We start from the raw sequence: 21,056 nt of genomic DNA, 5'->3' as shown, positions 1-21,056 counted from the left end.
GCTCTATTTTTTTTTTTTTCCTGTTTGTGAATGAAATATTTACCCAGGACCATAAAGTCAAAACCTCTGAGAGCTGACTGGTGAAACTTCTGGGAGCTCTGAGTTCTCTGCCATCAGACACTGAGATGTGCAGGAGAGAGGAAAATACAACTCTGAATTAAAGAGATTAAAGCCCAGTGAATGACTGCACACATGGAGGAATTAGCAGAGCAAGTTACAGCTGAATAGATTGAGTACTTCATGGGGCATGACCAAAATTGAGATGAAAAAGAAATGGGGAAAAGGTTAAGTATTTACAGCAATTGGCCTTTAAAATATCCCACCTGTGAGCTGTGATGAGTCACACAGACACTTTCAGGAGCAGGCATTTGGCTTTTGTGCCAATATATCTCTTTTTTCCCTACAATCAGCTATTACACACATCCTTAACAGAGGATTCTGCAGCATTTCCACCCTCTGGTGTGTACTGTGGCAGTTCAGCCTAATAAAATATAATCCTATTAAAAGGAGACACTATCAGTTTTGAAAAGGGACTTTAGGCCTGGGACTAAAGTCACTTAGCTCTGATTTTAGAAATATTTGTGATTAGTGATGAGAGCTTTCCATGTCATCAGGCAGCACTGATGTCTGCAGTGAGACAGGGAGGGAGGGATGAACATCTGAGCAGAGCACAGCCTCAATCCAGCAGCACACAGGGCTGAGCTGAGCAGGATCCTCATCTTGTCTGCCTTAAATCCCCCCACAGCAGCGTGGGGATGTGGGATTATCCCAGCTGGGAGCCTGAGCCCCTTTGCCAGGAATTTCCTGGAGGAGGCTTTGGCTGTTGCTCCCTGTGATCTGTCCCTTCCAAGAGCAGCAGTTCCCTCCTCAGCTCCACTTCTCACAGATGGAAAACTCTCCCAAAAATTGGTGGCAGAGTCTCTGTGCCAGGAAGGAATGTCCCCAGTGCCCAGAAGGGAGCAGGCACTCATCAGGGGATTGCCCTTTCACACCCCATCTGCATCCTTGGGGTGGCTGAATGATGAATAAATGAACAATAACCAATAGATGAAAGTTAATTTCCATCTGGAAACAAGGATGGAAGTGCACAGGAGGATGCTGGGGAGGGCTGTGCCATTAGAGCAAATTCAAAGACAAAATACCTGAAAATACTCCAGTGAGAGTGCAGGGAGTGAGGAGAGCACCCAGTACTCCACTTTAACCTCCATTTTACCCAGTGTAATGCAATCTGATCAAATCAAGCTCTCTCCTTACAATTGTCACAAAGCAAATCACATGTAATGGGCTCTGGAGATGACAATCAAATCTGTCACTCAGGGAAATTTCTTCTTGCTCCTGATTGCACCAGGAACCTCAAACATCCTTCTCCAGACTAAAATAAAACCCCCTTCACTCCAGAGCTGCCTCAATGACATCTCTGTGTTTGACAAACGATGCAGGGCTGGTGACAATCCCTGTGGATAACCCAGGGAATTCAAGGTGTCACCTTTTGTGGGCTATGGATTGCCACGAGCTGATATCAGTCTTCTCAAGTATGGAATAATCTACTGTCATTGCAGGCATGATGGCAGAGAAGGTTAATCAGATACAGCAGAAATCATATCTAATCTGTGACAAATTGCAAGTCACCCAGGGATCAATCACTGTGATTGTACCACAAACCAGGGGAATTGTGCAGATGGGAGCCCATGGACACTGTGCCCAACAACATTTTGCCCCTTGGAACAGTTCACCCCCTGGAGTTTGTTTGTTTGTGGTGTTTTTACATGTTTTTAATAGTGATGATCATAAATCAAAAAGCAAAAATACATCCAGGCACTCAAACTGCAAAATCATGGAGTGGCTGTCACAGCCTTTGCATTTTTAAGGCACAAATGTGTATTTTTCCTTTCCCACGTGAATTCTATGCCTCTTACCCACCCTCCTCATCAGCACCAAGATGTTTGGAATAAGCTGCTGTGCCAGAATAAATCCCAAATTAAGAGTCATTAGGAGCAGATGCCTCTTGGGCTGTCAAACTCACTGAACAGCCAGAAAATCCCTGGCTGGGCTGTCCCAGTGAATGCTTAACCATCCTTAATGTCACACAGATCAAGGCTTGGCTGTGTCATCCCTGCCTTGGGATAAGCCAGGCTTTGTGTCCAGGACATTTATCAAGCCCAAGACATTCATCTTCCCACTGTGGAAAGGGAACTGGAGGAGAGCACCTTCAGATACCTCTAAAAACAGGACAAGTTTTACTATATTTTTACTTTTTTTTTAACAACTATCCGTTTTAACCTGTGGCAAATACACATTATCAAAAAGTACCTGCAAGTTTAACTCAAAGAAAGCACAAGAGCTGCAAATCTCAGGATGTTCCAAGTATCCAAGGAACAGAACCAGGCACCAGGGAGACACAGAAAGCAAAAGCAGGAGGTGATTTCAGCTCTTATTCCCATGGGGAGCCCAGCAGGGACCCAGCCCCTCAAACACCACTCTGAACATCGAGTCACAGCCAAATGGGAACAATTAAAATCAGCAATTCCATCAGAAAGAGAATTAGATAAGCAAAAGAGGAGGAGTGCCAAATGAAGAGGAAGGTTGCTGCAGTGTGGGCACAGACTTGGAGGAATTGGGAATAAAATGAATTCTCCTCCTCACTTTCTGTCTGACCTTGAGCAAGTCATTAAAAGTCTCTGCTGCCTTATTTGCCCAGCCTGTAAAATGGATCAGGCCTTCATTAGAAACTGTTTTGTCTCTGCACCACTGTGCACAGCAGATATTTTCATTTAAGATGAACTTTTTCTTGCATCCCCATCGAGACCTCGTGTGACGCCCAGACACCCATTACTGAACAAACCCTGTGACAGGGACCTGCCAAACAAACACTGGAACAAAACTCCCTGGGCTGGAAAGGTCTCATTTGTTTCCTGGTGGAGATGAGATTGGCTCAGGGTGCCCTGTGCTCCCTCCTAAGGAAGTGACTCATTCTAATTAGTGGCACACAGAGAAGACAAACCTCCCATTCTGGGGGCTCTGCTCCTGCTTTGCTGCTGATGTCAGGGGCAGGGTGGAGGCAGGAAGGATCACAGGTGAAATGAAAATAACAACCCCCAAGACCATTCCTCATTAGAACTTGCTCAGAATCCTCAGTGCCTTCTCTGCTGAAGAACTCTTCCCCACAGAGCATCATTAAAAAGTGTCCCTGACATTTCTGCTGTTCCCTGGCATTCTGCCTCAAATTAGCCACGAGTTTTTTTCTTATGTAAATAATTCCAAGGCCAGGATCAAGATGCAGATTGCAAAGACACACACAGGGAAGGGGAGAACAGCAGCTCCACCTCTCCTGTCAGCCTGGAGTCAGTGCTGGGGTCAGTCACAGTCTGGAGTTTCCTCCCAGACACTCCCACTGGGGCTCTCTCCTGCAGGCACTGATTTCATTGTCAGCTGCTCAGTTCAGCTCCCAGGACTAATGGATTTTTACAGAGACTTTTTACTGTGCCCCTAGGATGGGAACTGAAATTTTCACTGCTGAAATACTGCTGATTTCCTAAATAAACCCTATATTCACAACGAGCCTGGAAGAAAACACAGTGCTGCAGCCTACAAATTGGATTGGTTCTTCATGGCCCACTTAATAACTTCAAATGAAAGCAAAAATTCATATTCCAAGTGTGTGGGTGACTGACAGAGACAAAGCCAACCAAGCCAAGCCAGTTCAGTGATGGAACTCCATGCATGTCAGAGTCCACCTGCTTCTGAGTCAGGAACATTTGTATTTTGGGATGAAGACAAGAGACTCCTGTCTCCATGTCATCTCTGATGGGATTGCTCATAATCTTGCACTATAAAAAAGGGAAAACCAGGTTGCAGGAGTCCTGAATATTGAAGCAGCTCCTCCCTTTCATTCAGCAGTGCTGTAGACACCCCCAGATGTCAGTCCCAGGTTTATCTGGCTGCCACTTGGCTTTTATCATCTGATAAGGAACTCTGGGCAGCCTGCTGGCAATCCAGGCTCAGGGAGAAACACTCCCATCAGCTCAAATCCTCGGGTGCTTGGCTCTGCTAAGCTGCTTCCAAAAAATGCACAAAAGGGATTTCCCCAAACCCTGTCCCAGATTCTTGTCTGCATCACTCTCACACTTCCTCCTCCTGGCACAGAAAATGTGCTCTCTAAACTCTTCCTCTGCCTCTTTGATGTTAAACACATCGCCCTCAGGCCAGTCTGCTCTGAGTTCAGGGATATAAAATTCACTTTTTTGTTCTGCCACTCTGCTTCCTCCATCCTCACCTGGACAGGGACCTGCAGTCAGTGCCCAGTGCAGCTCATGCTTGGAGCATCTCCCCATCCCAGCACACTGAATTCCTGGGGAATTGGGGACACCTTCCCCCACTGCCACTGCACTGCTACCATCACCTCACTTCTCTGCTTCAGTGCTTTCCCTCTGAGCATCCCCCTCATTCACCCAGGACTGCTGGAATTCCCATGGAGCTCCTGCCTGGAGGTTCATTCACTGCTCTGGAGGAAGGACAAGCCCCCTGTCCCCTCCTCTGGGATCAAGACCAAGCTTATCCATCAGTGCACTAAGCCAGGCTCAGAGCCCAGGATCAGCCAGGATCAGCCAGGATCCCATGAAATGCCAAGCACAACTTTAAATGTGAAGTGCAGCTTCACATTTCCATGTCATGTTCCATTTGCTGTGAACCAGGGCAGTTCCACAGAAATAAAAGCTCAAGGAGAGAGAGAGACTTTCCACTGTGGAAATTCCAAAGCTGCAGGGGCTGAGATCTGATCCTGGGGATGGTGCAGCAACTTGAATTGTCAAACAGCAGGTTGGGCATGAGAGAGAACATCCTGAGCTGGATGGAATCACCTTCCCCTGTCCCAGTTTGCTCCAAGCCCTGTCCAGCCTGGCCTTGGACACCCCCAGGGGTGGAGCAGCCACAGCTCTGCCAGAGCCTCACTGCAAAATCATTAGTTAATTATGATTGATGTCCAATCACACACATAAACACACTCTCACTGCATTGACTTGGATTTAAATGTGATCTGTGGCTTTGTTTTAACCAGGCTGGGATTTCATTTGTATTCAAAAGCTGACAAATATTTTAACCTTTTTGAAATGCAGCGTGTTAAAATAAATGGAGGAGAGTTGATGAAAACTGTTAATTAACCTGCTTTTGTCTCATTAAGGGGCTGTGTTTAACCTATAGGTCATCTCCTCTTGCAGCTGATGTATGGATCAGATCTTCAGTGATGAGCTGAACAATCCAGCCTTTTACTAACAATGGAAAACTCCTGAACCTCCTGCTTTTTTTGGGAAAGGTCAGAAAAATTCCTAAAACAAATGTGCTGAGCTTTTAAAGGCATTATTCTGACCTTTTTTTTTTCTGTGGTGGGGGAGGTTGCAATAATGCTGACCCTGCAATACATGCTGGGTTTAAGGTAAAAATACAGAACAAAAATACTTTTTATTTCCCCCCTCTACAGGTTATTCAGACATAATGGTTGAACTTCTCTAAAAATATAATTTTTTTCCACTCTATGTGCTGAATCAGGTGTATCTATAAGCACCAGCACTTGCTGCAGTGTTGATTCCATTATTTACCCTTTAGCAAATATCAGTTTTTAGACCCTTGATGTGCCTGAAGGTTGGCTGGGGCTTGGAAGGACAGTGAGGAGAAATGAGAATGTGATGGGAGGGAAGAATCTGTGGCATTTCCCAAATCCAGAGGCAACATTTCCCACCAGCTGCACCTCCACACAACCACACAGGAACCTGGGGAAGCTGCTCCAGGGGAGTCAATCTATTTGTATTTCTGCTTTGAAAAATATCACTCCAATAATGCTGGGGATTAGTCCAAAACTGGCACCAGAGCAAGGCAGGAGATCTATGCTTTTTAATATCAAGCTCTTCACCAAGATGACTTTTATCATGTTAATGGCTAAATCACACTGATTGTGGAAGAGCCAAAATGAGGCAATTAGTAAGGTCTGTGACAGACACACGAGGTTTGCACTGGGAGCCAGATGGATATCTTCAATATATTTCTTATTGTCTGCTTGTGGTAATATGTTCAATTAAACTAAATCAGTACTACAGAAGAACCTCTGAATTGCCTGAAAAAAAAAATTAATTGTCTGCTGCAAATTTAATGAAGCTTAACACTTGTGTTATGTTTACAAGTTTTATTTGTTATGAGCAGTAAGTGCTTACAAGAGAAAAAGAAACTCTGGACTTACTTCATTCAGCCAGCCCTGAGAGCTGGTGTTTGATTTGATTCTATTTACATCTCTCTGCCATTCACTGGTTTTGTCCTCAGCAGCTCACTGGGGTTTTTCTTTCCCCAGTAAGAGACTGAGAGCTCTGGCTGTGCTGCTCATTCACAGTTCTGTGATCCAAGCCCTGCTCAGATGTTTGGCCACAAACCTGTGACAGGACATGTCCCCAGAGGGCTGCTCACCCTGACCCTCAGCATCATCCTCATCCTCAGGGTGCCCCAGCCCCTCCCTGCTCACAGATCCAGGGAACCTCCTCAGCTGGAAGGGGCACACAGGATCACCCAGCTCCTGTTCCTACAGACACCCCAAACCCCACCCTGGGAGGGTTCTCCAAACTCTCCTGGAGCCTGGGCAGTGCTCAGCATCCTCTGGGGGAAGAACCTTTCCCAAAAATCCAACCTAACCCTCCCTGGCACAGCTCCAGCCATTCCCTGGTGCTGTCCCTGTCCCAGAGCAGGGATCAGTTGTGTTTGACACATTCACACTCAGAAAATCAGAAGCCAAAATTGCTTCTGAGCAGCCCAGGGAGGGGAGGCTTTGGGGAAAGCTCAAGAGCACAGGAGGCATCTGCTGCTCATTTTGCCACCTCAGAATAACCACAACCACTTTGCTTCAATGGAATGTCAGGAAAACAGGGATGCTGAGAGGATCCACAGCAATTTCACCTCCCTTGGGATGCTCTGATTTGGGTAATGACCTCAGATCCTCACCTGAACACAGCTGGGAGGGAAAGCAGATTTTGGGAGGATGCACCTGCCAGTGCTGAGACACCTCACACCTGCACAGGGGATGTGGGTCAGCACCAACAGCAACCTTGGGGCTGCAGTCAACAGGGAACTTGCCTGAAACTCAAAAAACCCTCGATTAAACCTCGTGTTCCAAGTGCCACATGGAGAAGAGCTCCTGGAATCCTGAGATTCCAGCTGGATTCCAGCTCCACCAGCAGCTTCTGCTGCAGGATTCCCCTCCAGGGCTGGTGGAGATGAGCAAAGTGCAGCTCAGGGGCTGCAGGGCACAGGGAGGGAGGGACAGCCCTGCAGGATGCTCAGCTCTCATTTATACTCATTAATCCTCGTGCCTTCACACACTGCTCTGGGTCATCATTTTACTTAAACCCAGCAAAAGAGCCTTAATTGTGTCCTAGAAATAATTGGTGTCAGTGGAAATTGTCCAATTAGAGAGGAATATTTTCCTTTGCAATTTCACGGCCAAAGATTATGGCTTTCCTTGTCAATTGTGAAAATCAAGCCTGTGCTGCTGGTTGTGACTCAGAAGTCAAGAAAGGTTTTTTCCTAACTCAGAAATAAGTTTTATTTCTTAAACATGAGAATTTATAACATGTTCTCATGAATAAATCAGAGCCTGCATGACTCCATGGCACTCTCTGAGCTTTTTTTGCCTACAAATCCCTGATTTGGAGATTCTGGAATATAAGTTCATACCCTAAATTGACTTTTCCTCCATGACATTTAAAAAAACCCCATATTAGACTTGTTAAGGAATATTCATTCATGGCTGCACTACATATAAAAATTGTGTTCAGCACATGCTAAAACAACATTTAAGAATAAGGAAACTTCTTTTGACGGTTTCAGAGTTGAGTCTTTATCTTGGTTTTGACACCAGCTGAACACAAACCTCATGTGCTATCCAGGAAAATTACAAAAAGCCAGAAAATATGGACAACCCTCCAGTGCTGCTCTGGGATTATTCCCATAAACTCTGCCTCTCTTTTTTTTCAAAATATATTTTGTGCTTTCAACAGCAGGTGTCACTTAACCAGATCCCTTTTTTAAGGGCTGACACACAATCAACATTAATTTAAGATTATGCTGAACAATGAGAAGAGAAAAATAAAGACTTTGCACCACCTTAAGCACTGCAGGAACAGAGAGGCCACTCATGTTGCAAAATGACAACCACTAAACCCAGAATATGGATGGGTGGGGTGGAAAATGCCTGCAGCACCTTCCTGGGACAGCTTTTCCATAGGAGCAAAGGGGGAAAAATCAGGGAGGTCTGGAGAGGGCTCCTGGGAATGTGGGCAGGGCTGAAACAGGTCAATGGATTTCAGCAGCTGCTGTAATTTTCCCTTGGTTCATGTTAAAAAAAAACCTACAACATCTTAATGTGTGGTTAATTCTTCCTGTTGGAGAAAAAGTCCCACTCCAAGGAATTGATAACCCAGTTACCCCAAAATCACTTCAATCTCAACAGAGCTGAGGACAGCTGGTACAATTCACAGTTACTGGAATTCACTGATTAAAAAAACCCCAAAATTTAAACCAAACCCCACGGACACGAGGCAAGCACAACACAAATTCCAAACAATGGAGTTTCAATTCTGATCAAGTGATGTTGAAACAGAGACAACCATGGGGGGCAGGAGGGGACCATCACATCCCACTGCCACTTTCTGCAGAAGGCAAATGCTGTGTCCTAAAGGGCTGGAACAAGCTCAGCAAGAATTCCAGGTTTAAAGGCAGCAACATCTGAAGTCTCTGAAAAGTTACTCGATAATGGGCCAGAATTTACAGTATTTAATCAATTTTAACTGCAATGCAGCACTTCAACGTTCACACAGAGGAATAGGCTGGGAATGAAAAATGTGCTATTTTATAAGAAATAATTTGAATCACTGTGCTGGACAAAATCAAGACTATCAGTCTATTCAAGCGTGAGGAAAAAAATAACCTCCTGACATTATCTTTGTGTTTTTTCCTGCTAAAGTGACACTGATTCCAGCCAGGAAAGTTCTGCTTTTGCTGCCTTGAGCCCTCCTGTGACAGCCCAAACGAGAGGAGCTCACAGCAGCAGGAAAATGTTAAAGGTGCATCATAATTAAACAGGCAAATGAAGCCATTGGAAGTTGCCCTTGTCAGGGAAGCACCAACGTGAGCAGAATTGCTGCACCCCCACAGGAACAGGCAGGCACCAACTCTACCAAGCAGTCAGAGATAAAGTTCAGTTAAAATGTACTTAAATAGATGTGTTTAGATGCAGAGATGGATTTACAGCTGAGCCCTAAGCAGATTTTGGGAAGCAGCCACAGGTGTGAGTGGTGGGACCATGATCCATTCACCTCCAATGTCCTCGAGCAAAGCTGATCACAGCTTCAATAAAAGTGATCTGCTGCATCCCCTCCCAGCTTGTCTGGGATGTGCTCCCACATCCACCTCTGTGGGTCCCTGTGTTGGGTTGATGTGGCCAGAAATGTGAATTCTGTCCCCATCTGTTGAATCCAGGCGGGGCAGTGACCCTTATCTCTGTGGGAGATATCTCCTGCTAATGGGCCATCTTTAATCCAGCTGGGGCAATCATCTTTATCTTCCCACAGCCCATCCTCCCTCCAGGAGATATCTCCTGTTCATGGCCAGTGAGTCCCAGTGCATGACTGATAAAATTCCATCATCCCACTGGGAGATGCTCCAGCCAGGGGAGGAGCCAAGCCTTTCCTACCCAGAGAAAAACTGAGATTTTGGACACCAAGGCACCTTCTTTCCACTGGATTCCAGAGGAAAACCAGACCCTTCCACATCATCCCTGGAGCTTCAGAGGAAACTGCACCTTCTCCAGGAGCACTGCTCCAGCTGAACCACATCTGCCCCTGCAGGAGGATGCAGCACCATGGAATGGGACTGTGCCACCACCCTGACTGACTGACTGTGTCAGCTTGGATTCTGACTCTGGCAGGGTTGGGATTGTTCTTTGTAATACTGCATTTCTATTTTAATTTTCCTAGTAAAGAACTGTTATTCCTAATTCCCATCTCTTTTCCTGAGAGCCCCTTAATTTCAAAATTATAATAATAATTTGGAGGGAGGGGGTTTACATTCTCCATTTCAAAGAGAAGCTTCTGGCTTTATTGGCAGACACCTGTCCTCCAAACCAGGACAGTCCCACTGCTGCTCCAGCTGGGATTTCAGCACAGGAGTCTCTCCTGGTGCTCCCCACATCCCCAGCTTTCATTACAGCTCCTTGAAATCATCTTCCTCCTTCAGCCAGCTGATATCACTGCATTAAATACAAATAAACTCATATTGTACAGGCTGTGCCTGTTTATTCTATTTGTCATTTAATCCCCTGGTACTCAGACAGCCTCTAATCTTTCTGTGTGTTGGAAGAATTGAACATTTAGCCTCAAGTACAGGAAAAATTGAGGGAACAAGATGGAAAATTAATATTTATATAATACATGGAAACACACACCATGTTTTACAGAGCTCTGAACACTGCCTTAGAAAGAGCTGCTTCTTCAGCCTTACAAACTCAATCCTGCTTTTTAATTTAAAGGTCAAACTGTACAAGCAAGTTTCTCAGATTTCAGGTCTTGGAGGCCAAGAGGTTCTCATTTAGCACCAGCCAACAGAAGAAACCCAAAGCACAACTGCACTGCTTCAGAAAAACCACTGGGGCTCACCCAGCCTGACAACAGAATGTTAATACCCAGCCCTATGGGCACCTGTCAGGATTTGAAATTTTTAAACTGTCTACTCATGCATAAAATGAATATTTATTCATCTTTCTCTGGTTGTTTGCCAGGGAGTTATTTTAAGCTCCTTGCTCCTGGTGTAACATATTCCCTTCCTCCTCTCCCATCCTTGCCCACACTGTCCCTGACATTGTCAGCATCTCTCCCTGAGAAAGGAAATAAAAAAACCCAGAAGGACAGCCTGCAGTATTATTGGAAGAACACAGGGAGGTTAGAAAAAATGTCTTGACCTTCACAGTTTTTCACTCAATGACATAAGAGGAGTTAGAAAAGAATGCAAGCATATCTTAAGGTCAAAAACCACATCAGCTGTTAAATTAGTCTTTTTGTACACCACAAAACTGACTTAAAATAAGGAATTCACTCCTATTTCTGGCCAAGCTCACACATGTTTTACTTAGGGCAGAGAAACTCAAGCATTTCACTCTGTAATACAATATTTTACACAGTTCATTTGGAGTTCAGAATAGTTTCTGCTCTTTTATACTTTTTATGGGCCACACTTTGAAATTGCGTTTCTCAGTTTGCTGTTAATATCCACATCTCGGGCTTAAGAGTTGATTCTCTGCTTCATGCACATGTGTCACTGCCATTAATGCAAATGGAATGGAGTCAAAACAGAGCACTGAGGGGGAAAAAAACCCTCACTAATCCTTTATAACCTCAGTGGGAACAAAAGTGATTTGTGGAGCACGGGGAGGCAGAGATCAGGTACAACTGCTGAGGTTTCCCTGGGAGTCCCAGGGTATTCCTTGGGCAGTGGGAGGGAGGAAGGATGAGCCAGGAGATAAAACCATGGCTTTGGAATAACAACACCCAGCCACTCCTGTTTCCTCAGGAAAAAAAATAAAAGTTTTTTTTATGGTGGGAGAAGCAGTCCCTGAACTGCAGCTCCTGATTCTCCACCTTGGGGTCTTGCAGCACAAGGAAAACAAGGAGAGCTCAGATGTGAAACCCTCCCCTGCTTCTGTCCCTGGGGATTGGGACTGGGGCTGGAACCTCACCCTAGGAATGGGAATTGGGGCTGGATTTGCTGTTTGGCCCCCCAGTTTTGCTCTGGGACAGACAGAAGGCTGCCCAGGGAATGCCCCACTTGGAAATTGGGGTTGGAGCAGCCTGGGACAGTGGAAGTGTCCCTGCCCATGGCAGGGGGGCACTGGATGGGATTTAAGGTTCATTCCATAATTTTGATAATGGATAAAGTAGTTTGTTTGTCCTCCCTGAGCAGCCCTTTCCTGGCTGTTTGCTGCAGGTGCCTCTTAGGACAACCTAGATTAGGAAAAGGGAGAAACATCTACAGAGACCTAACTCTGGTCTTCACTTCTCTCTGTTCTTGTTTTCAGTGGCCAATGTGGGCAAATGCCACACAAAGGACTCAACCCCAAATTTATTGGGGTCCACTACATGGTTCAGAAAATCCCAGACTGGTTTGGGTTAGAAGAAACCTCTGGATGTGATCCAGCTCTAAAACACATGGATTAAAACCTGCATTGAAACACTTGAAGTGTTTCCTATATACCACAGAAAGAGCTGACAAGGAGTGCCTCTGAGTATGATCCATCACTGCCAATGTGTGGGAGAATTAAAACTGACAGCATTAGAGCTTTTTGATTGATTTATCACTTTGTAATCAATGTTTCCTGATTTGCTATCCAATATAGGTTTTTCCCCAAATGAGAAGGAGATAGAGAGTGATTTCAAGGGTAATAACCTCAGTGTTCATGGCCTATAATAATTAATCAGACACTGGACTACTCATCAGCAGGGCGAAAATTAATTCAACACATTTGTCAGTGCCTCTCACTGTTTATCAAATTATTCCTTTAAATATCTTTGTCCAATTATTCCTTTAAATATCTTGGTCACATCACAGCTTTCACTTTTGAAAACAACATTTGACAGAACACGAATGAACGCTGGGAATTCCCGAAAGGCAGAAATGCAGCCCTGGAGGAGGAATAAAGACAATAAATGGGATTTTGTGGCCCAGGCAGGCACAGTACCAGTGGTTTTAGTCACCTTTGACCAGCAGGCTGCCCGTGCTGCTGGCTGTCCCAAAGTGGTTGGTGGCCACACAGGTGTAGCTCCCCGCGTCCGATTTGGTGACGTTGACGATGCGCAGGCTCCCGTCATCCAGCACAGTGATTCTGCAAAGACAGCACACACACCACCTTTAGTTTTCTGGTTTTTTAAAACCTCCATGAAGCCCTTTTGGGTGTGCACTAATTGTGGGTGGTGTGAGCAGCAGCCAGCCCTGCCCTGCCCTGCCCAGGAGCTGAGCTTGGGTCCCTCCGGCCGCGCTCCATAAACACTGAATGCATCATTTACAGGATTTTTCCGTGTCTTTACCCCAGGGTAATTTTCATTTACACATCAGCAGCTCCTGTAGGTTTTCCATGGCTCTGTGCTTCCATACCCAGCCCTCTCTCCATGGCAGCACATGGTGTCCTGGCTCCATGGCAAATCTGCACTTCTGCGGGGCCAGATGTGCTGGGGCCAGATGTTTCATTCCTGAGGTTTTTCCAGCAGGATCAGGGTTTTTCCAGCAGGATCAGGGCTTTTCCAGCAGGATCAGGGCTTTGCACTGAGGGCACCACACTGCCTAGCTCCCTCCCCACCCCTCTGTCCGTGTGTCACTCAGATAAATTCGGGTTTATCTGCACTGGTGCTTGCAGGTTCCATGCCCTGTGTCCCTGCCATGCTCTGCTCACCTGCACATTCCCCACCTGGACAGGGGGGTTATCTGCAGTCTCTGGAGGGCAGCAGGCAGGCGAGGATGGAATGTTAATTCCTGGGTGATCCCAATCCCCTCCAACTGCTCAAGAGCACTTCAGGCTCCCCCTGTTCTCCCTGTGAGATTTGCCTCTTGTTATGGTTTGTTGGTTTTTTCCTGCTCTAAGTCAGTGAACACAGAAAACCTGATTTTGCCCAGTAAATCCCATTGGAACATGAATAACTTGTGCCCTGTGGAGGCATCACCTAAGGAAACTCCAGAAAAACCTTTTCCCACCCTAAAATCTTTTTTACCTCCTCAGAATCACATCCTGCAGCACAATCTGCTTTCTCACCTTCAGCCATAGAAAATCTTGTATTAATTCTTGCTTGTCCTGCTCAATTATTTCCCCATTTCACTGAAATGAAGAAACCTTCCTGCATCCTTAATGCCAACCAAGTGGTCTGAGAAATTGGGAGGAAAGAACCTCAGCAACAGCACAGGCAGAGCTCAGGAGGGTCAGGGGGCCTCTCCCTCCTGAGGAAGATTTAGGGAATCAGCTGAGTAAAGTCCCAGCCTGAGCCAAGGCACAAAGTCAAGCACCAGGGTCACCCTGGGGCTCCTGCCAGCTGCAGCCACAGGGCTGGGCAAGGTCTCCAGTGGCACTGAGGAGTCCTCAGCTCACCCAGGGAGTGCTGAGGGTGCCCTGTGCCATCCCACAGGTGGGCACACACCAGCTGCAGAGCCCCATTCTCAGAGCTGCTCCCACAGTGTGGGTGAAGAAGGCACAGGGTGCTCTGAGAGCATCACCCATCTCTGTCCTGCCCCTGCAGCCCCCAAAGCCCAGGGCACTGGCAGAGAGCAGGGACAGAGGTGACATTTCCAGCAGGAGTGATATCAGTGGGAGCCCCTCAGCTGCCTCATGCTCTCCAAATTGTTGCAGTCAGCAATTCTCACTGCTGTCATTAATTTCTGAGGGATCCCAGTGTCACTGGCTTTGCTCCTGTGGCAGTTTGGGCAGCTCAGTAATTGGAGGGGAGCAGGGGGAGCCTTGTGTCACCCCTGGGCACAGCTCAGTGCCTGCTGCATCACACCTGGGCTGCAGGGGCCACCAGCAGCTCCCCAGGAATCATCTGCTGCTCTTAGCAATCCCAGCTCTTCAGGAGCCTTTCTGAGAGCTGAAGGTGCCCTTGGCAAACATTAACACTCCAGTCAATGTCAGCCAGGGCAGGCTCAGCACTGTGCCCCACCAGGCTCTGCCCTCCTTCCCTCCCTCCACACTTCTGCCACCCCAGGAAACTCAGGAAAAAGTGGAGGTTTCGATTATTTCTTTACACTTGAGGTTTTATTTTTAGTTTTTTAGGCTTTATTTTCAGCCATATGGCTGAAAGCTATTTACTGGCTAATCTCTTCCATAGATCATTTTAATTGTGTCTGTTGATGAGGCCAGATTTAATTTCAAATTCTAATGCCTTTTCTGTCTCTGTCTTTCTCCTGCTATTGGTTTCCTCCTCAGCTGCCTTGATTCCCAGTGTCAGGCTGGTTTTTGGCTGATGTGGGTTGCCCTGGAGGATCAGGACAGACAATCCTTTGCACATCTCAGGGAGCTTGTGCTGGGTTTATTTTCTTCCACTAAGCTGAGCCTGTGCTCCCAGCTTTGCAGCCTTTAACATCTTTTAACCCCAGGATTATTACCTGGCAAAGAGCTCAGACCTGCCCTGAGTTCCCCAAACCCCTTCCCCAGAGAGCCCCCACAATGTTTAATTCTCATCTGGTCCCTCAGTAACTCCCTGCACACTCCTGCCAAGGAGCAGCATTAAAAGTGACAGATAACTGTACAAGTTAACTGATTTTTTCCAAATAAATCAGACCATTAAAACCTCTCTGACTCATTGATTAGGAGGCCTCATGGTTATGTGGCTCTTTTTGCTGAAGCTGCTTTTCTGCAGTGAATGTTTTGTCCTCTAATCTGAATCCAATGTGTTAAAAGTTAACAAATAATTATTTGAACACTTGGAAATTTGTTACAGTTAGTTGAGAAAGGAGGAAGGTCTCTCACTGATACTGCTAATTCCCAAAGTTTCTTTGCAGACTTATCTGCATTAAACCAGATGAGAGGCTAATTTCAGGCCACTGAGGTTCTCAAACTGCTAATTGGCTCGAGAGCAAACAACCCTTCAGCCACAACTTTCAGCAGTTTGGGTGAAAAAGTTCTTCCAAGACACAAAGTTCAAGCTGAATGAAGCCCTGCTTAGTGCTCTCTCTGCTCTGAAATACACCCTCAACATGTTTTTTAAACAGACATAAAAGCAAACCCCATTTCCCATAAACACACACATCAGAACAAAGTGCTGGCTGCTGAGTGTGCACCTCTTTAAACCACTGCAGACTTGAAAAAGGAGCTACTGACTTGCCATTAAATGTTCTGGGTTCCCTGACTCTACTAACAGCAGTGTTAACAATAAATAAAAATATAAATCTCTTCTTGCACAGGTTAATGAACTGTTCTGATGTTAACCTGGCTCGTGGTCACTGCTAATCAGAGAAAAATCAAAGAAGATAAAAATATCCATTTGGGAAAAAAAAAAAAAAAAGAAAAGACAATTTAAGATAGTTTAGCATCCTTATAGGATGAAAGGTCATCTATTTTAAACACTGCATTTGTAAGAAAAATCTGGGGGTCTATGTTGTCAGCTGAGATTTCAGGTCCACAGGGAGCAAAGATGGGTCTGAAATTAGGAGATAAAAGCATTGCTTGCTTCCTAAACTGAACACTGGCTCTACTGCAGCAAGAGCTGACCTTGTCAGTGTTTTGATCAAAACTCTTCTGGGGATAAAGGACCTTTAAAAATGCTGCAAACATCCCTCCCAGCCTCCCTCAGCTCCATTCTGCCACTGCAGCAGCAAAGGGAAGAAATTGCTGAAGCCTTGGCAGCACCCTAAAGGATCTGAGAGGCACAGGGACCCCAGAGCAGCTGCTGGGACAAGGACAGGGGAGCAGCTCCCAGTGCCAGGGATGGCTGGGATACCATCCCACAGGGATCACAGAACAGTGGGATATTGGGATATCCATCCCACAGGGATCACAGCACTGTGGGATATCAGGATATCCATCCCATAGGGATCACAGAACTGTGGGATATCAGGATATCCATCCCACAGGGATCACAGAACTGTGGGATATTGGGATATCCATCCCATAGGGATCACAGAACTGTGGGATATTGGGATATCCATCCCACAGGGAACACAGCTCTCTGGGATATCAGGATATCCATCCCACAGGGATCACAGAACTGTGGGATATTGGGATATCCATCCCATAGGGATCACAGAACTGTGGGATATCAGGATATCCATCCTACAGGGATCACAGCACTGTGGGATATCAGGATATCCATCCCACAGGGATCACAGAACTGTGGGATATCAGGATATCCATCCCACAGGGATCACAGAACTGTGGGATATCAGGATATCCATCCCACAGGGATCACAGAACTGTGGGATATTGGGATATCCATCCCACAGGGATCACAGAACTGTGGGATATTGGGATATCCATCCCATAGGGATCACAGAACTGTGGGATATCAGGATATCCATCCCATAGGGATCACAGCTCTCTGGGATATCAGGATATCCATCCCACAGGGATCACAGAACTGTGGGATATTGGGATATCCATCCCACAGGGATCACAGCTCTCTGGGATATCCCATAGGGATCCCACCTCTCTGGCTCAGGCAGCCACACTCACTCACCCTGAGTGTCCAGGAGCAGCTGGAGAGGGATGGGAGAGCTCAGGCAGACCTGGAACAGTGGCAGCAGCAGCAGCAGTGCAGAATCACTGCTCTGATCCACTGGTGCCTGTTCCCAGCTCAGGATCCTCCTGCCAGCTCTGCAAATCCCTGAGTTACCTCAGCCTGGATGGAGCAGGGCAGCTCTGATTCATGGGGCTCACTGCAGCATTCCCAGGAGCAGAGAAATATTCCTCAGGCAGCAACATATGCATTTAGAGACAGAAATTGTCCTGTCGAGCTCAGGAGGAGTTTTATCACTGAATTTCCAAAACAGAGATCAAGCCTTTACTTGGAAGATAAATGAGAGCAGAAATCTGCCCAAGTCCTGGAGCACATCTTGACCCTGAGTGTCAGTGCCCACCTCCATGGGAATCTGACCTCTGCCTCCCAAAACGTGCCTGCTGCTCAGCTTGGGCTCCTGCTTTGCCTGAATATTCCCCTAAAACCCCAGACTCACAGGATCCATCAGAACATCTCTCTGGAGCTGAATTAAGAAAACCTTGTGGCTCCAGGAGGCAAAGCAGCAGCAGTGCAGAGCCAGGCACTGACCTTCCCGTGGGAATTACTCCCCAATTCCCATTACTCCCCAATTCCCATTATTCCCCAGGTCCCACAGCACAGCCAGCTGCCACAGCAGGTACCCCTCAATCTGTCCCTCTCAGCTCACTCTCTATTTTCCTGTTCAGCAGGTGGAAACGTGGGATCTGGCTGGAATAGGAATGGAGTACAATCAGTGCACAGGGCAGCCTGGCTGTGTGTCCCCTTCCCTTGGGACACAGCACAGCTCCAGCACTGCAGATCAGAGCTCAGCACTCCTTGGGAGAAAAAGTGCCCAGAATTACAAAATGTCTTCTTTTTTTTTTTTTCCTTTTTTTTTTTTTTTTTTTTTTTTAATGGTTTCATTAGCCCTGCTGCAATGGAATAAGGTATTTTGTTTTCATATCTGATCATTTTAGCATTTTAATTTATGGAATACAAGCATAACTACCCTTGCTTTCACTCTTGATTAAACACAGGCAGCTGAGATATTTCATGCTCAGCCGAGTGAATATTTTAAATATTTTTTTCCCCCCACGAAACAATGCTTAGGATGTCCGATCCTTTTTTCTATTACAGGGAGAAAAGATGTCTTAGAGCAAGCATTTAAATGAATGTCAGCTGGAAGAAACACACACTGAGTGCAATTTGAGATAAAACTACCATTGATCCCTTCATGTACAGCCTTTGTGGCAGTGGTGACGTGGCTATTGAAAAGAGACACTGGTGCCAGAGTTCTTCTGAGAGATAATCCATCTTCTGAGAGAGGATTTGGGTTAAATGTACCTGTGAAAAACAGTGTATTTCAGCTGGCATGATGAATGGTCTATTGTTCATCCTCCTGCCTGGGCTGGGGGCTGGAACAGAGGAGAAAGCAGAAGCACCAGGCAGCCCTGACTGCAGTCTCAGCACTGTATTTGTTCCCTCTCTTCCCAGAGTTCCTAGGCAGGAATATCTAGAGCAATTTTTAGCCTAACAGCAACTTTGCCTCATGCCACAACTCCAGGCAATTGCATTATTTATCAAATTATTTCTGTTTCTATCAGACGTCTCTGTAGCTGTTTATTACCTTTTAAATAATGCTTGCCATGCAGTGGGGGTTATTAAAATGATCTCATGGATGTGGTACTGGCCATTAGGCTATTTTGGGCAAACAGTGAAGTTTATAAATCCTGGATCTGTTCTACAGTCAGGATAAACCTAAGGGATGGGCAGGATGATCCTGTGTGCTGGAGCACCATGAATTTTCCATCTAAACTCCCACTGAGTGACTCTCCTACAGCACCCACCCTCCCACACACCTGCAGCTTCTTGTCCTGGAGCCCCCCAGAGCTGCTCCAGTGTTTATTTGTCTGTAAGGACCTGTCTTTTCATGGTTCACAGAAGAGCCTGAGATAATTTAGAGCCTCTGTCAAAGCCCATTTAATTTAGTGCACGTCTCTCTCTCAGTGAAGGCAGCAGCAGATAAGTCCTGCCTTATCCATGACAGCTGACAGGCCTCTTAACACCAAACCCCTGATAATTAATTTTCAGGTAAGGACTATATTTGCTCTGAATAAACTCAGGTAAAATCCTGTTGCATCGAGTTCAGTAGAACATCTCCCACTCCCCAACATGGGGAGCCATTCCCCTTTGTCCTGGCACTGTCTGTCCATGGAAAAAGTCACTCTCCCTCTTATCATAAAAACCTCTAAATAATATTCTGAAGAGAAAGAAAAAATAGGACATATTTTGCTCAGATGACTATTTTTGATATTATAGTAGTGGAAACATCAAACAGCACACCACCACTGAATTCAGCATCAGCTTGAAGCACTCATGGATCTGGCATCCTGAGCTTTCCACAATTTTCTTTTTCCACCAATTGTTTATCTGCAGTGATGGAGCAGTCTAAAGCAAAAATGCTGCACCCAACCATTATTAATATCTATAAACACAAAACTTGTGGTTTGTCATCATCTTCCCTTTGGTCTGTACATTGTGAAGACAAGTCTGGAAGTGACAGAACCTCGTCCCAATGGAGCAGGGAGGCAGAAGGAAAGGAAAAAGCATTTATAGCTATTAGAGACTTCATGTAGATTGTTCAGAGATGCCTGGAGTTATAATTCAAATACAAAAATATCCCTAGGTTATCTAAGAAGAACAGTTCTCTGGAAAATATCTTCCTTAAGGGATGCTGATAAGGAGGAAACAAATGAAAACCAAACACAAGAACTGGGAGGGACCCTGAAGGGAGTGAGGGGACTGTGAGAATCTCAAATAATAGAAACCTTTCTGCCTTCTCTCCCCAATCACTCTTCTTTTTTCTCTACACACAAAATTAAAATAAATACAGTCAGAAAGCCCATGCCATCAAAATAAATATTTGAGCAAGCAGATTTGAGTAAAGCAAAGGCAAGCTTTGTTTTTACAGCAGATTTCATTCCTGAGACGTGGCAGTGATAATTTGATACGGGAAGGTTCTGCAAGTCTAGAAGGGTCTGATGGTGCAAAGAGCCAATTTTCTGTGGATTTTGGTGGGAAATGAAGACCACCCCCATGGGAAATGGCCCTTTTGACACAGCCCATCCAGCTGAAGTTTATTTCACACACAAATCTGACTTTTTGCTATAAACCATATGATGGCACCAGAAGGGACAGGCACACTCCACACAAAAGGCTCAGGACCTGGACCAGCTCTTGCTGGTGGCATGGAGGGGAAAAGAACACTAAAAAGCACCTCATGAAAAGCTAAACCCTCCCTTTCTGCACAATTAGCCAGCAGAGACAGCTCTCCACATCCTCCTGTGCTCACAAGGGAGGAAAATCCTGCCCAGGCAGCAGCAGGTGCTGCAAAGCCACTCCTGCTTTCACTCTGCCTAATGTTCAGTGGAATATTTGCTGTGCTCATTGTTCCAGGGCACTGGCTATAGCCCAAGGCATGGAAATTAAATGACTTCCAGTCCGTGGAGAGGGACAGTGGAAATCCAAGGAATCGTGTTTGGAGTGCAGCATCCAAAAACTCCTTCCTGAAAAGGAAAAGCCTTTACCCTCCACCTACAGCCAGCAGCATGGAGGTTTGGAGAGCATGACAATCAGAGGGAACCCCACTGGAGCTTGTAAAAATTATTCTCTTATGAGGGAAAAAAAAAAAAAAAAAAATCCATGCAGGATTTTCAGTGCATCAGCTGCTGACACAAAGCGTTTCTGGGAGCGTGCGTGAGATCACAGCAGAGGCAGCAAATGCACTCTCAGCTCATTTGTTCC

General features: G+C 45.9%; 1 protein-coding gene across 4 annotated transcripts in view; it reads right to left on the bottom strand.

The window, feature by feature from the left end:
* The window catches only part of LOC306807616 (contactin-4), a 215,726-nt gene that overhangs the window by 20,878 nt on the left and 173,792 nt on the right, over positions 1-21,056 (bottom strand). For all 4 annotated transcript variants that reach the window (XM_079317348.1, XM_079317347.1, XM_079317349.1 and 1 more), the window contains one exon: positions 12,777-12,904. In XM_079317348.1, the coding sequence (XP_079173474.1) occupies positions 12,777-12,904 (128 nt within the window). The remainder of the gene's footprint in view (positions 1-12,776; positions 12,905-21,056) is intronic.

This window comes from Erithacus rubecula (assembly GCF_903797595.1).
Source record: "Erithacus rubecula genome assembly, chromosome: 13".
Taxonomy (NCBI): Eukaryota; Metazoa; Chordata; class Aves; order Passeriformes; family Muscicapidae; genus Erithacus; species Erithacus rubecula.
The sequence above is the reverse complement of the archived record's forward strand: the minus strand, read 5'-3'. Positions and strand labels throughout refer to the sequence as shown.